Source organism: Lepidochelys kempii, chromosome 3 (genome assembly GCF_965140285.1).
Source record: "Lepidochelys kempii isolate rLepKem1 chromosome 3, rLepKem1.hap1, whole genome shotgun sequence".
In the NCBI taxonomy this organism is placed as follows: Eukaryota; Metazoa; Chordata; order Testudines; family Cheloniidae; genus Lepidochelys; species Lepidochelys kempii.
This window is the reverse complement of record NC_136382.1, coordinates 142,482,073-142,497,699: the sequence shown is the minus strand read 5'-3', so window position 1 is coordinate 142,497,699 and position 15,627 is coordinate 142,482,073. Positions and strand designations below refer to the sequence as shown.

Below are 15,627 nucleotides of genomic sequence, written 5' to 3'. Positions count from 1 at the left end.
GGCAGTGAATGGCTGGGCAAAGTTCAGTCCCTGCATTTACCTGAGCACAGGAACTACTTGCTTCTGGGACCTGTTGGGGCAGTTATCACCCCTTAAAAGGCCTGGAAGAAGGACTAGGTTTCTCACCCAGCTCACTTACCCTGGAGGACAGAGCACACAGCATCCCACTAACAGGTGGCACTACGTGGTTCGCTTCCCTGTGAACCATGGATCTCTTCCTGAGGAGGTGCAGCTCTGTGAGCAGATGCTCAGTGTGTAACTGGTCCTGTCCCCGGCATCGTAGCCATGCCATTCTATTCAATGCAGAGTCCCCGCTGCCTGGATGTTTTGCTCACGAGTCCCCTGTTACAGCACTAACCTGTCCCTCCACTCTAGTGTGCCCATCACTATAAATGAGCGGGATCAATTTCTTCACTATAATCCCAGTAGCTGAGGTAGTGGCATGATGTTTATAAACATGCAAATAAGAAATTTTTTATACACACTATGGTGACACATTATCCAGATGCTGAGCTGTGTCCTTTCCTAGCATAACCCAGCACCATTATTACCCTTTGGTAGGTGGAAGAGAAAGCGGGGTAAACCCTCTCACCCCAGTTGCCATGCAACACCTCAGAAATCCCCCTTTATATAAACAGATTTTTGTTCTAGACCCTGCTTCCATTCTGTGTGAGCAACAGTAGCTGTGGTTATTGTAGAATGAGGCTGAATCTAAAGGCTTTTGTTCTTCCTTTACCCTGTGTAACAAGCATTTGTTTTAATCAAGAGACACAGGTGAAACAAAAATAATTTCTCCAGTACACTGGCCTTCACATTGTACCACATCAGTGCAATGCAGTTTGCTTTCTTCCTTCATCATGATGGAGTGATGCGTCAATACATTTGCATACGGATACATGCATCTTTGATGTTCAGCACCTCGTCCAATCCCAGTGAAAATCAGACACAAATGAATGTGCTGTGCTTTCATTTGCATTCATAGAGGCACATTCATACCAATCATCTAATGGGTTTTTATATTCTTGAGGGAGAAACTGTGTGGCTGATGACACCATGCCCTGTGTTGCAGCGGTACGATTACTGTAGTTCTTCATAATTAGATTTATTCCTTAAACTGAGAGGGAGACCACAAGATCCAGCCTCATCTCTGTTACTTACTGTGGGAAGTCTGAAAAGCTTAAGAGAACAGGCTAGTGTTCCGAAAACAAAAACTGCATTTGCCTTTCTGAGCTTCAGCTTGGTAGAAAGTGTTTTACACTGCCTGAAAATCACGCCAGGATAGCAGGCCTGCATAAGGCCCTCAGCACCACTTAAGCCCTCCAGTGGCTCCAGGATTAGGGTTTAAGATGTCATTGATAAACTTGCCATTGATTTTAATGGAACCAGGGTAGGACCCTTAATGCAGGGTTTAATTGGAGCTCTCTGCAATAAGGTGATGTTCACCCTGGAAAGAGAAAATGAGAGAGACCAGATGCAATATTTGCCATTGTAACGGTTAGGTGTCTGGGAGGGAAGAGAAGTGTTATGTTCATTAGTGGTGACCAGAGCTGGGCGAATCACTGATTTTTTTAGTTCGCTGGCAGTTTCAAATCAAGGGGGAAGAAAGGTGATTTGGGTTGAACCAAAACGCCGAACAAAAAGTTGCAAATTGAAAACGTCCATTTTGGATTAAATGAAACAGGTCGTTTGACCCAAAATGTTTTGTTTCTGGGCATTTTTAAAGGGCTCAATTCATAAAATGGTCAGGAGACGCTGCCTATGTTGTAATGTTTAGCCCCATCGTTAGGAACTCAGCAGGGGAATGGGAGATATAGGTTTGAATCTCCACGCTGGAGCAGGGATTGGAACCTAGGTTTCGCTCTTTCCAGGTGGGTACCCTAACCGCCTCACTCTAGAGACCATCGTGCTTGTTCCCATTGACTGCTCTGGTATGTTCTACAAAGAGGAGCCGTTTCATCCCACCAGATTATGTATATTATTTCAGTTCCAAATAAGGTTCATAGAATCGTAGAATATCAGAGTTGAAAGGACCCTCAGGAGGTCATCTAGTCCAACCCCCTGCTCAAAGCAGGACCAATCCCCAACTAAATCGTCCCAGCCAGGGCTTTGTCAAGCCTGACCTTAAAAACCTCTAAGGAAGGAGATTCCACCACCTCCCTAGGTAACGCATTCCAGTGCTTCACCACCCTCCTGATGAAAAAGTTTTTCCTAATATCCAACCTAAACCTCCCCCACTGCAACTTGAGACCATTACTCCTTGTTCTGTCATCTGCTACCACTGAGAACAGTCTAGAGCCATCCTCTTTGGAACCCCCTTTCAGGTAGTTGAAAGCAGCTATCAAATCCCCACTCATTCTTCTCTTCCGCAGACTAAACAATCCCAGTTCCCTCAGCCTCTCCTTGTAAGTCATGTGTTCCAGTCCCCTACTCATTTTTGTTGCCCTCTGCTGGATGTTTTCCAATTTTTCCACATCCTTCTTGTAGTGTGGGGCCCAAAAGTGGACACAGTACTCCAGATGAGGCCTCACCAATGTTGAATAGAGGCGAACGATCACATCCCTCGATTTGCTGGCAATGCTCCTACTTATACATCCCAAAATGCCAGTGGCCTTCTTGGCAGCAAGGGCACACTGTTGACTCATATCCAGCTTCTTGTCCACTGTAACCCGTAGGTCCTTTTCTGCAGGACTGCTGCCTAGCCATTCGGTCCCTAGTCTGTAGCGATGCCTGGGATTCTTCCATCCTAAGTGCAGGACTCTGCACTTGTCCTTGTTGAACCTCATCAGATTTCTTTTGGCCAAATCCTCTAATTTGTCTAGGTCCCTCTGTATCCTATCCCTACTCTCCAGCATATCTACCTCTCCTCCCAGTTTAGTGTCATCTGCAAACTTACTGAGAGTGCAATCCACGCCATCCTCCAGATCATTAATGAAGATATTGAACAAAACTGGCCCCAGGACTGGCCCTTGGGGCACTCCACTTGATACCAGCTGCCAACTAGACATGGAGCCATTGATCACTACCCGTTGAGCCCGACAATCTAGCCAGCTTTCTATCCACCTTATAGTTCATTCATCCAGCCCATACTTCTCTAAGTTGCTGGCAAGAATACTGTGAATTTCCAAACACTGTTTAAGAAAAGATTCTTCCCCAACAGCTGAATGATTGAAATCTGGTCTCTCAGACTTGAGAACCAGAGCAGGAATCTGTCAAAAGCAGTATGAATGAATCGGGAAATGTCTTATGAGATGTAATGACCTTGGTGTGACTTAAGATGGGGGTATTTCAGGAATTTCTAAGGCAGGGAATCACCAGCACAATAGACAGGGAGCAGCAGAGTAGGTGGCATTGGCAAGTCCACATGTAGACTGTGTTCCTTAGAACAGTGACTCTCAACCTTTCCAGACGACTGTACCACTTTCAGGAGCCTGATTTGTCTTGCGTACCCCCAAGTTTCACCTCACTTAAAAACTATTTGCTTACAAAATCAGACATAAAAATAAAAAAGTGTCACAGCTTGCTATTAATGAAAAATTGCTTACTTTCTCATTTTTACAATATAATTATAAATCAATTGGAATATGAATATTGTACTCACATTTCAGTGTATAGTTTATAGAGTGATATAAACAAGTCATTGTCTGTATAAAATTTCAGTTTGCACTGACTTCACTAGTGCTTTTTATCTAGCTTGTCATAAAACTAGGCCAATATCTAGATGAGTTGATGTACTCCCTGGAAGACCTCTGCATGCCCCAGGTTGAAAATCACTGCCCTAAAGTAAAGCTGCAGATGTGAACTTGAAGGTAAGAAATGGTGAACTAACCTGTCCCTTTTCCTCTCTTCTCAAGGCTTATAACATTATGAAAGTTACACATGGAGCAGATCACAGCCTGGTGCAAGACCTTATGAAACTTAAGGAACAGTGTGAAGCTGGCATGTGAGCACAGTGAGGATGATCTCAGACTGGAAAACTAACATTCAGGGGAGAAGGAAAGCAAATCTTTTTTGTATTGACATTCTATGACCTGAGCCAAAGCCCTCTGAATTCAATGGAATGACTCCCATTGAGTTTGGTAGGCTTTGGATCAGGCCCTATTTCCTTTGCTAAAATGTTAAATGTTTATTAGCTTTGCTGTTCTACAGTGTAATTTTCCTCACTGAATTCAAATGTGGAGAAATACAGGCCATTTTGAGAGAGAGTCTACTCTCTGGGAAGCAAATAAGTCTTAGCAATTGATGTTCAAGTTACACGTTGGTAATAAAAATCATACCTGTATACAGAATGCTGCTGTGCACAAATCAGCATCTTCTTTGGCTGTTTATGAGGGGTTTAAATGGTCCCTCTCTATGTTTATTTTTTAATAAATAGGTTTGAAATAAAAGCCCAGTTTCAAATGGCTCTGGACATAGGAAGAGTTTGAAATCTAAAGTCAGACCCAGCCAGTACTTGTCTCACCATTCTGTTGGTTTCCTTCTCACACTCTAAACTGAGTTCTTCTTTCCAGGCTGCTCTTTATGTGTAGAATGGCCTCTGAATCCCAGCTTGCCAAATCACCACCGTCCTCCGTGCTTATTCAAATCCCTCCTTAAGCCTGTTTTTTTTCTGCCATGCCCACAGTTTGTGAATTCATAATAAAAGAGTAAATATGTAGTTAGAGATCCTCATCTGTTGTAAATCCATGTATCAATGGCTAATTGACTATGCAAGTTTATACCAGCTGAGAATCTGGCCCCAGATACATAATCATATAGATATATAAAAAACATAAATTATTCCCTCCTCTTGATTTCCCAGCATATCTTGTCTCTGAAGGCCTGATTCAAAGCCCATGGAAGTCAATAGAAAGACTCCTGATGAGCGGAGTGAGTTTACCCTCTAGATTGTAAGCTCTTCAAGGCAGTACCTGTCTTTAGTTTGTGTCTTGAAGGGGGTCCAGCACATGTATAGCACTTCCCGATAATATAACAATATCTATATTTTACAAATGTCTCCTGTCTTTATAATGGACTAAACTGAAGCACTGGATCAGAACATGGCTACATTTAAAAATGTTTGAAATTCTGGTCTGAATTTTGCCCCCATCTCTGTTTTCTTTAAGGGACATCATTATGATTGTGGGGTTCCTCAGTTCCAACTGCTTTAAAAATGACCTCAGAGACCTCTCCGGATCAGTGATCCTTTTGCCTTCTGCTCTAGGTCCACATACACAGCTTTTAAGGGCTGTGCATGAAACTCCTTCAAGATCTGTGGCTGTGATACATGGTCAGTTACAGACCAAGGCAGAGCAAGAAGACTGTAGATTATCAATTTGCTGCCAGGCTGATTTATATATGGCCAGGGAAAATGAGGAGCACTGATCAAACTCACTGATAGTGCAGGAGCCATGCATTTTCAATGTGGGAAGGGAAGGAAGGAAAGGACAAATGTAATCCCACTCCTAGCAGCAGCCAGTAGGGAGGCAGGTGAGGGGGAGAAGGGCCCTTTCCCTTTCAACAGCCAGTAGTGGCTGGGGTCAGGGGAGTCAGGAAAACAGAAGAGACCACTCCCTGCCACTAGAGAACCAAGCAAAGGAAAACCTTTCCCTCCTTTCCATGTAAAAGAGAGGGAGGTGGAAAAGAGCTGAGGAGACGCTCTTCTCTGTGCCTTATAAAGTTACTGCAACCCCTCATTCTCCTAGATTGGAATTAATTGGACACACCTGATCTGAGCTGAGAGTGACTTTGCAAAAATCTCTGACTCTCTATGCAGGGTTCCAGCACCAGACATCAGATTGATCCAACAGACGAGCCCTGCATTCTCGTACAGGGTCCCAGATTCTGAATATAAGACACTTTGTCGGGTCATCACAATGTTTTGGTATGGTGTGTGACAGGATCAGGCCAGATGGCTACAGGAGAGTGATAGAAGGCAGATATATTAGCCCCAGGTTAAGTAGGTCCCTTTTCCCTGGGTAAGATAACAGGGAAGGTTTTTTTTTTTTTTTTGTTTTTTTTTAAATTGCACAGTTAAACAGCAATAGAATACCATTTATCTAAACATTTTTAGATGTTTTCTATATTTTCAAATATACTGATTTCAGTTATAACACAGAATACCAAGTGTAGAGTACACACTTTACATTATCATTTTTATTACAAACAGTGGAACTGTAAAAAAGATAAAATAAAGAGTATTTTTCAATTCACCTCATACAAATTCTGTAGTGCAATCTCTTTATCGTGAAAGTGCAGCTTACAAATGTAGAATTATTATTATTTGTTTACAGAACTGCACTCAAAAAGAAAACAGTTGTGACAGGGTCAGGCCAGATGGCTACAGGAGAGTGATAGAAGGCAGATATATTAGCCCCAGGTTAAGTAGGTCCCTTTTCCCTGGGTAAGATAACAGGGAAGGTTCCAGAACAATCAGGAACTTTCTGGAAACAATTAAGGCAGACAGGCTGATTAGAACACATGCAGCCAATCAAGAAGCTGCTAGAATCAATTAAGACAGGCAGGCTAATCAGGCACCTGGCTTTAAAAAGGAGCTCACTTCAGTTTGTGGTGTGCCTGCGAGGAGCTGGGAGCAAGAGGCACAAGAAGCTGAAAGCGAGAAGGTATATGACTGGAAGACTGAGAAGTACAAGCATTATCGGACATCAGGAGGAAGGTCCTGTGGTAAGAATAAAGAAGGTGTTGGGAGGAGGCCATGGGGAAGTATTCCAGGGAGTTGTAGTTGTCACACAGCTGTTACAGGAGCCACTGCAGACAGCTGCAATCCACAGTGCCCTGGGCTGGAACCCGGAGTAGAGGGTGGGCCCGGGTTCCCCCCATCCCTCCCACTCCCTACCTGATACCGGAGGAGTTGACCTGGACTGTGGGTTCCACCAGAGGGGAAGGTCTCTGGCTTGTTCCCCGATCCACTAGGTGGATCAGCAGAGACTGTGGGGATTGTTCTTCTTCCTTTTCCATATGCTGGCCAGTGGTGAGGCTAACTGAGTGATCGGCAGATTTGAGCCATGAAAGTGGCCAAACTGAGGGCTGCCGTGGACCTCTGAGGCGAGCAAATCCACCAATAAACGCAGGACCCACCAAGGCAGAGGAGGAACTTTGTCACAGATGGCTCTTTACAAAGTCATTCTATGATGAAGTGGCTTTTCTTAAAGGTTGAGCTGTACTGCCTTAGACCATAACTTCCAATTCAGACCTTGTGTGAGGTCAATGCAGTTACATTATGGAGAAACTTCACCCACTATCTCCATTTTTCTCTCACCAGTTGTATGTTCTTGTCCGTGGGTGGGGTTAAGAACAGATACAGCTTCCTGGATTTCAGTGGAGTTGCACCTGCTTACACTAAGCCTGAATTTGAACTTTTTGATGCAGAGGCTAATAGGTTTCAGCCCGTGTTTCTGTTAGATATATTAGCTACTTGAGGACCTCTTGTGTTAACTGTTAACAATGTATTTAATTTCTAGAATAAACTGAGACGTTTAACATCAAGGTAATTAAATACATCCAATGCGTACGTAGTAGCTCTCTTCTTTTTTCTTTCAGACAAAGGGTAAACATTTTCAAAAGCACCTAAGTCCCATTTTCAAAAGTGATTTAGGCACTTGGTCCACATTCCATTGTTTTTCAGTGACATTTAGGCTTCTAAATGCCCATGTCACTTTTGAAAATGGGACTTAGGAGCCCAAGTTATTAAGGTGCTTTAGAAAATGTTACCTTAGGTCTTTTCTGTAAGTCTGTCCTATCTAATGTTATGGGTCAAATCTGTCCCGTGCAAAGATCTGCTCAGCATCTCAAAGATCTGCTCAGTTTCTCAGGCTGATTCTCAGGCTGTCCTTGCCCAGATGTAAATTAGAGCAGACGGGGGCTACTCTAACTTACGAGAGCTGGCTATGGTCCCTAAAGGAGCATATGCCAGCTGTAAACTGGCAGAGTGGAGATGTATTATGCCCTGCCTTAATACATCATTTCCTTCCCTGCAATACCTCCTAGGCTGGGGGTTGGCAACTCTACCAGCTTTATACCAGCTGAGAATTCACAGCCTGGCATGTGCAACAAGATTCTGTCCCCTTTGCACAACTCAGGCAGGACAAAGGGACCAGCGAGTCTGGCCCTATACATTTTGCTTTTCCTACAAATCATTCATTGTAAGCATACTTCAATACACTTATTTCACATTTCTTTAAGCAGCAACTACACTTCTTCCCTCCACCCACCCAAAATTATCTGCTGGTATGATTGCACGTCAGTGTGCAGAGAGTCATTTAGGACGTAAGGATGGTGCTGAATGAAGAGATCATTTCACATAGTGCTCACTGGGGGGAGAAGAGCATTTCTTGGAGAGCATGCGTTCCATTTTCCCCAAGCTCGTCAGCAAGTCGGCTGTTATTGCCAGTGCTGCTGACTTTAATTTTTAACACAGAAACAAATGTTAACAAAGCCAAATATTTACGAGGAGCATTTAAATCGAAATAATTTCAAGGCTTTGAAAACATCACTTAAGGTGTGTCATTCCTCACTAATAATTTATTGTGGCTACTGTAGATGTGACTGTCATTTAATTAATCGATAGTCGTAAAGTCAGGTTTTTCACACCAGTAACCTGGCACCATTAGTTACTATGAGATGAGAACACATTTAAAGCGAACATGAACACCCTGGACATAATTTATAGGCATGGCACATGACTGCCAACGTTGGGAAAGTTCGCCTGTCAAGACGTTTGAATTTGTTCCAAAGTATGAAGCATCCACTTGCCCAGCAGTAATATTCAAAATGCAGAGCATTTCTGGAGTGCATAGCAGGACATGAGGCCACAGGCCAAGTTGCTTCAGCCTCCCAAGAAGTGCAATAATCCCCACTGAAATTCATAGCTTCGTGGGGTTTTATTACTATGATGAACAGGAAATTATATGGGGGAAAGGTCAGCCCCAGGCATTTATGGGGATTAGTGACAGAGCAAGGGCATCACTGACAGCCAATCAGAAAAGTCCAGACGTACCCGGAGTTCAAGACCTATTTCATGGTTGTAAAGGGACACTGCCATGTTAAAAAGCACAGGGTGTTATATAAAAATGAGCCTTATCTGTGTTGCTAACACTTTATACGTGTAAAACTGAAAGGCTTGTGAGAATCTTAGGGGTGAGCCGGCTATGTCTTATATAGTATGTGCTGGGTGAGTGCATTCCAGCTGTGATGCATTCACACTCATGTGCATTCTGCATATGCACCAACACTCCCCATCTATTGCTCCCCATCTGTGTTCCAAGCCGCTCCCATGCACCCTGGGACCACAGCCAGGCACGTGGGCACGTTTGATATTGTGGAGTGGCATGGACTGGGGAGAGACCGCATTAGGCTGAATCTTTCACAGCAAAATGGCTAAGGAATAGGCTAAAAAAGTATTATGCTTACCGTGGAGCAGGCATGAAGGCATACGCTCCAGCACATGTGGGCCTAAACTAGAGCCCACTGAAAGCAATGGGAAGGAGCCCATTGACTTTAATAGGTTTTGAATCAGGCCCTAGGATCAGGATGACATCAGTACTCCTATACAGTCTATGCTCCATGCATTGTTCCAGCCACACTTCCTTAGTGCAGGAATGTAGTCAGTGCTTTGCATTCCTTATTGTTTGTATAATGCTTACATGTCTCTCAGGTTGGACAATGAAAATAGCCCAGTTTTATGTGTTTTATAGTCAGTTGCTGAGCAATTTCACTTTGAAGTTCACATGCACAGCACTAGTTACCGGCAAGGCATGTTGTTGCTGTTGTTTTTCTTTCGCAGTTTCAATTCCAACCTATTTTCTTCAAACATATTTTCTGGCATATGAGTTTTCAGAGAGCTTGGAAAATTAGAAGGTGCAGTAACTTAAGTGAGCTAAAAAGATGCTGGCCAACAATTGAAATTTCAAATCAAGATAACTTTTAAAATCATTTGTAACTCAAAAACAGTTTGCATTTCCTTCAGTCTGCGGTGAACCTGCTAAGCAGGGGGACTACAGCTCCCATCAGCCCCCTCCCCACTGTATTTCCCTTTCCCCAGGTTAGGTAGGAGGAAGGACCCTCCTTAACCCAGGAAGTGACTGGGCAGTCTTGGGAAGGAGCAGGTGAATGGCTACCTAGGAGCTGCAGGAAGCTGGAAGCAGAGAGGAATCCCCAGGAACTATCTGCAGAGTCCTGCATGGCACAGGCTGTGACTGTCAGACGTCCCACCTAGGTGCAGGTTTGTTTTGGGGCTTCTGGGGCAGGGAGCCAGTGCAGAGGGATCCCAATGAGAGACACTGGCTAAGCGTGGCCTGGAAACTCCTTGACTGACTAGAGACTGGACTGCAGAAGGTGCTCTAGGGATTAGGCTTGAAGAGCCCTTACTCAGTTGAACAGCCTCAGGGGCCCAAACATGAACCGCTACTGCACACTTTGAACTCTAGCCGTTGAAGCCACAGTATCTAGGCTGTTTGCAACCATTTAGTTTCCTGCCAGGCCTAGTAAAAGACCTTTTTTCGTAGCTATGTGTGTGGTTACTGGGACTCAGCCAGGCTAGTGAGGCCTATGAGGCCCAGCTGCTGAAGCACCAACAGTCCTTGCCTCTGAGTTGCGATACAGCTGGTACCTTAGGCCTTTGGTGTACGCCAGCCTGAGCAGCTGTAATAATCACACATCTCTGTAGAAACCATCTTCTTTGACTTCAGAGTAAATGTGGCAATTTTCTGGCTAAGTCAATTTTCCAAGCCAAAGCTATTGGGGGACAGAGGGCTTCATGAAGGAAGCAGATTGAAGTGTGGAAAGCCTGCTTCCTTACTTTAATACCTAAGGTACTTCCGAATCTTTTCAAAAACCATGAAAATATTTCTAGTCACTTTAAGGTTTAAAACTAAATGTAGGGTTAAATTTTGACTTGGCAGCATTCCTTAAGTTAGTGCTTGAGCAGTGATATTAGAGAGCAGTTAAGGGAGTACAAAGTCACTGGAACTGATTTTTTGGAAGGTTGCATAGCACCAGCACATAGGAAAAAAATATGGGTGTGTTACTGCTTTGCCAAAGTGATTGACTGCAATTGAGGGAAATTTCTAACGGTCAGAAGATAATTTTATACTTTAAAATGTGTTGCTTTTTAAAGTCCAGTGCAGTGCATTTGATCCGGGTCCTCAGTTGGGTCAGTTCTGCTGATGGAGCAGTGTTGTTCTTATTTTAAAAAATAGCTTGAGAGACCCAAATGGAGCACCACAACTCTGAGCAATTGATACTGGAATTTAAATGTGATGTCTGATGTTGTCTGCAGCTTGGGCACTTGTACAGTATTTAATGATTGTGAATTGGTTTTTGCTACCAAAACCTTTCCCAGTGTTCTGCCCATTGTTTACTTCCAGCAGCTTCTCTGTTCTATGATGGATGTTTTTAAAAAAGCCAACTTCATTTAAACATGTTGATGCTTTTATACATTACTTTTAAAAAGCATTTAAAAAGCATATAAAGCCATTCACAAAATACAAAGGGTATTTCCCTCTGCAATTTATTTGGATGAGTTTCTCATCAGTGGCACAGTCCAGTTTTTATGGAAGTTGTGCCCAATAAGAGGATTTAAACTGGATTCCGAAATAATTCTCCCCCTGTACATGGGAAGGAAGAGGTGGCCTTCTGGTTAAGTCATAGAATGTGGAATTCTGGGGCAAATCACTTGGGGTTAGGTTGTGAATGGCCCCCGATGCATGCACAACGGGGCCCAGAAGGTAGTTCTAGTCACTGCTGACTCTTGGGAACACTTCCCTTCATTGCCAAAGAAGGAAAAAATAAAGGAACAAGATGTGGCTCTAGATATGTTTAGAACCTATATGTAATCTACAAACTTATTGATCTTGAGAGCTCAGAGAACTATTTGCAGGAAATTAATGTACCTATTGAATGTAGCCTGTTTTTCCAATGAAAAACATCTCTGAAGAGATGACAATTTCCACAGATGTTTTAATTGTTTGCATTTGCATGCTTTGTACTAACATATGGCATCCTATTGGCTAGACACAGACTGCAATGTCAGGTTTCAGAGTAGCAGCCGTGTTAGTCTGTATTTGCAAAAAGAAAAGGAGGACTTGTGGCACCTTAGAGACTAACCAATTTATTTGAGCATAAGCTTTCATGAGCTACAGCTCACTTCATTGGATGCAGTCAGTGGAAAATACAGTGTGGAGATTTATATACACAGAGAACATGAAACAATGGGTGTTACCATACACACTGTAAGGAGAGTGATCACTTAAGATGAGCTAATACCAGCAGGAGAGCTGGGGGCGGGGGAAGAAAGCCTTTTGTAGCGATAAGCAAGGTGGGCCATTTCCACCTTGACAGGAACGTCTGAGGAACAGTGGGGGGACGGGGGGGTGAATAAACATGGGGAAATAGTTTTACTTTGTGTAATGACCCATCCACTCCCAGTCTCTATTCAAGCCTAAGTTAATTGTATCCAGTTTGCAAATTAATTTCAATGCAGCAGTCTCTCGTTGGAGTCTGTTTTTGAAGTTTTTTTTGTTGAAGTATTGCCACTTTTAGGTCTGTAATCGAGTGACCAGAGAGAGATTGAAGTGTTCTCCAACTGGTTTTTGAATGTTATAATTCTTGACGTCTGATTTGTGTCCATTTATTGCAATGTGTATCGCTTTGAAAACTCAGTAGTCACAATTTGATATTCAGGGTGCTTTGACTGGACACACATAAAAGATGGAATGTTTGTGTTTTGTGGCTGGGTGAGCATAATGCTTAGACAGCAGACTTCTAGTGAAAACCTTCAATTAGAAATGTGAAATTCACTCCCCATTACTATTCCACAAAATCCACCATCAGGAGTTCAGGAATTTTCACTGACAGTAAGGTAGAGATCTTAGACCTCAGAGTGCTTTACAAAGGAGAGTATCATTACCCCTGACTTTAGAGATCATGAAAATGAGGCACAAAGAGATGAACTGGCTTACTCAACTGATCACCCAGTATCGTACTGTGATTAGAACCCAGCTCTCTGAACTACCAGTCCAGTGCCTTGTTCATTGGACCACAAAAAGGCCCAGAGCATCTGGACTGGCATCAGCAGCATGCTGGCCAATGCACTCTGGGAATTTAAGACCATCTGAATTAGTTACACAAGCATGATTAGGAAGATTTGTCACTGAGCAAAATAACTATTAGAAACTGGTCATAGGAAGGCACAAGGCTTCTGGGAAGGGCAAAACCGTGGCTGGCTGCCATGGTAATTTACCAAGTACCAAATGTTGCATATGGATGTAAACCATGTACAGAGTCTGATTACAAAATGAATTGAAAGCTGTAAGTATATACAGGGGCCTAAGCTATATCCTAGTCAACACACATTCACTGGCTGTGGGATGAGTGAGATCACTTCATAGGTGTTTTTGCAGCTCTAATTAGAAGCATTATGTGATTTTTTTTTTTTTAATAATTGTCTGCACCACTGAATTCTGGTTCCTGTGGATCAGAGTTGAGACACATTAATGGCGCACTGTATAGATTCCTGAGCTGCCCTGGCCTATGCTGTGCTTGCTCTGTGGATAGAGGGCTTCATTCTCTATGGATGTCATTTCAACAAACCCCACAACTAAACGCCCAACACTCAGGCTGTAGCCAAGCCCAGCGGTGCTCAGGTCATTTGGCTCACTCTGAGCCCACACTAGACCAAGCCATTCCGCTTTTGTGTCTCATTCGGGAGGCAGAATTGCAACTCCTTTGCCTTTGATGGGATGCTGAAGCCTCACGCTTGACTCATCCTCCTCTGACATTCAGGTTCCTTCGCTAAGGTGCCTGAATGAGGAATACCTTGGTTTAATAGGCTATACCTGCAGTTCAGACTGTCTTGTGAGAGCAAATACACAGGAAGTTAAGAAAAGAATATTGGTCAAACAAAATGATACTAAGCTTGTCACCGCAAAAAGCACCACTCAGCAGGCCCCATGCCCCACTGACGGGATGTTGGTTAAGCCAGAGGAACTCCTTTCCTAGCAGAAAAGCCTTTTGCCAGTATCGAGTCTCAGACGTGCACTTGGGCACCACATCATTTCAGGCCAAACCCAGGTTAATCAAGTTTGAAATCCATTTGTTATGGCTCAGGTTTCTTTGTCCTTCCAAATAGGTAGTCCTGCCTGTTACGTTCACCACATTCAAGCAGAGACATTAGATAAAAAACAAAATACTCTTTCAGAAAGGTTGTAACGTAACAACCCCACTTTATTTCTTACAGTCCAGAACCTTAGCACACAAGAGCCAAAAGCGGAGAGAGAAAGCAGACTGCTGCCTATGGCAGAGGGGTGCAGCACACCCCATCTTGTTCTAGGCGGGCCCTTTGCAGACTGACTGAGAAACAAGATCACATGCTTCCCTACAGAGCCCTCCAGCCTGCAAACAGGACCGGGAAACCCCATAAAACTTGCTGTGAGAGCTTGTAATTTTTACACAGTTTTCGATATACCACAGTGCCCAAGAAGGAAGCACCTTGTTTCTTTCTTGTCTGATTTTACAGAGTTGATCATCTTGAATAGTGTATTTAAACTGGGCTTTTTGTGAAATGGCCACTACCAGTATACTGCAGATTTTTCTCTCCAAAAGCCACACCAATGTTTAAGATAGGAATCTGGTGTATCATATTTCCAGCTGTAGGTATCCAACACAATGATTCCTATTTATCCTCGTAACAGCGGGGTGTTATGCAATTAAGTCAAGCCTAGGTGACGCCCGTTGGTATTTCAGGGGCTGAGTACAACACCTTGGCCCAGTTTGTGAGCAACATGGTCAAATTCTAATGCTAGCATTCTTCAGAATGTTTGTAGGTTTTAATAAGGACCTTAGAGATTCCGCTCGCAAAGAGAGAGAATAATTTAGGCTTAGTAATTATGCCCCACACAGTCACTGCTCACATAGAGGAACCTAACAAGTTCTTTATAGCTCCCAGGAGACCAATTAACCTTCTTTTAAGTATATCTATATAAACATACACCAACACTTTCTCAGAAGTCACAGAACCTCCCTATCCCTGTTAATCAGATTCTGATGGGGAAGAACAAAAGGGCTCCAACAACCTGCCTGAAGTGCTGTTGAGCTCCGATGAGGCATGATTCAGAAAAGAACCCAGTTCACTCTCCCAGTGCTGTGTTTCTTCCGGACGTTAAAGAAAGGGCTGGCAAAGGGGAAAGCATAGTTCACTTCCTCTGCTAAAAGAAGAGGGGGTGCTTCCCCACCTCTACTTGGCTTGGGTAAGCCATGCTCTCCCCCTCCTCCTTGGCTAGTGCAAGGAGCGCTTGCTTTCCTGTTCCAATCTCTTTTAAGCACTGTTGGGTCTTCATTGTTGACAGTGGTAAAAATGGAGCAGAATCTGCTTTTTTTCCAGTGGCTCTGACTCCCAATTCCCATAGGCAGCAAGTATGACGGTGGCATTTTCACATACCTCTCAGGGGAAAGCTGCACTTTAAATTGCACGTGGTTCCTCTTCACAAGTCCACTTGACTTTCAGAGTGTGGCAGTCCGTAACGGAGAGGGGATGGGAGGAGGAAATTAGCAAGGGCTCTCCTCTCCCGCTCTCTTTTCCCTGCCCTTTGTCTTCTACTGCCATCCCTCCTTGCTGGTTTACATTTAATGAACAGT

The 15,627-nt window shown here is 43.6% G+C and overlaps 1 protein-coding gene across 9 annotated transcripts in view; it reads left to right on the top strand.

The window, feature by feature from the left end:
- SMYD3 (SET and MYND domain containing 3) overlaps positions 1 to 7,538 on the top strand; it is a 658,827-nt gene extending 651,289 nt beyond the window's left edge. For 4 of the 9 annotated variants that reach the window (XM_073338297.2, XM_073338299.2, XM_073338300.2 and 1 more), the window contains exon 8: positions 3,852 to 7,524. In XM_073338297.2, coding sequence (XP_073194398.1) covers positions 3,852 to 3,944 — 93 coding nt within the window. In that variant the 3' untranslated portion in view covers positions 3,945 to 7,524. Of the gene's footprint in view, positions 1 to 3,851 lie in introns of all 9 variants that reach the window. The other 5 variants (XM_073338292.2, XM_073338291.2, XM_073338294.2 and 2 more) reach the window with 4 other exon arrangements.
- The last annotated feature ends 8,089 nt before the right edge of the window (positions 7,539 to 15,627 follow it).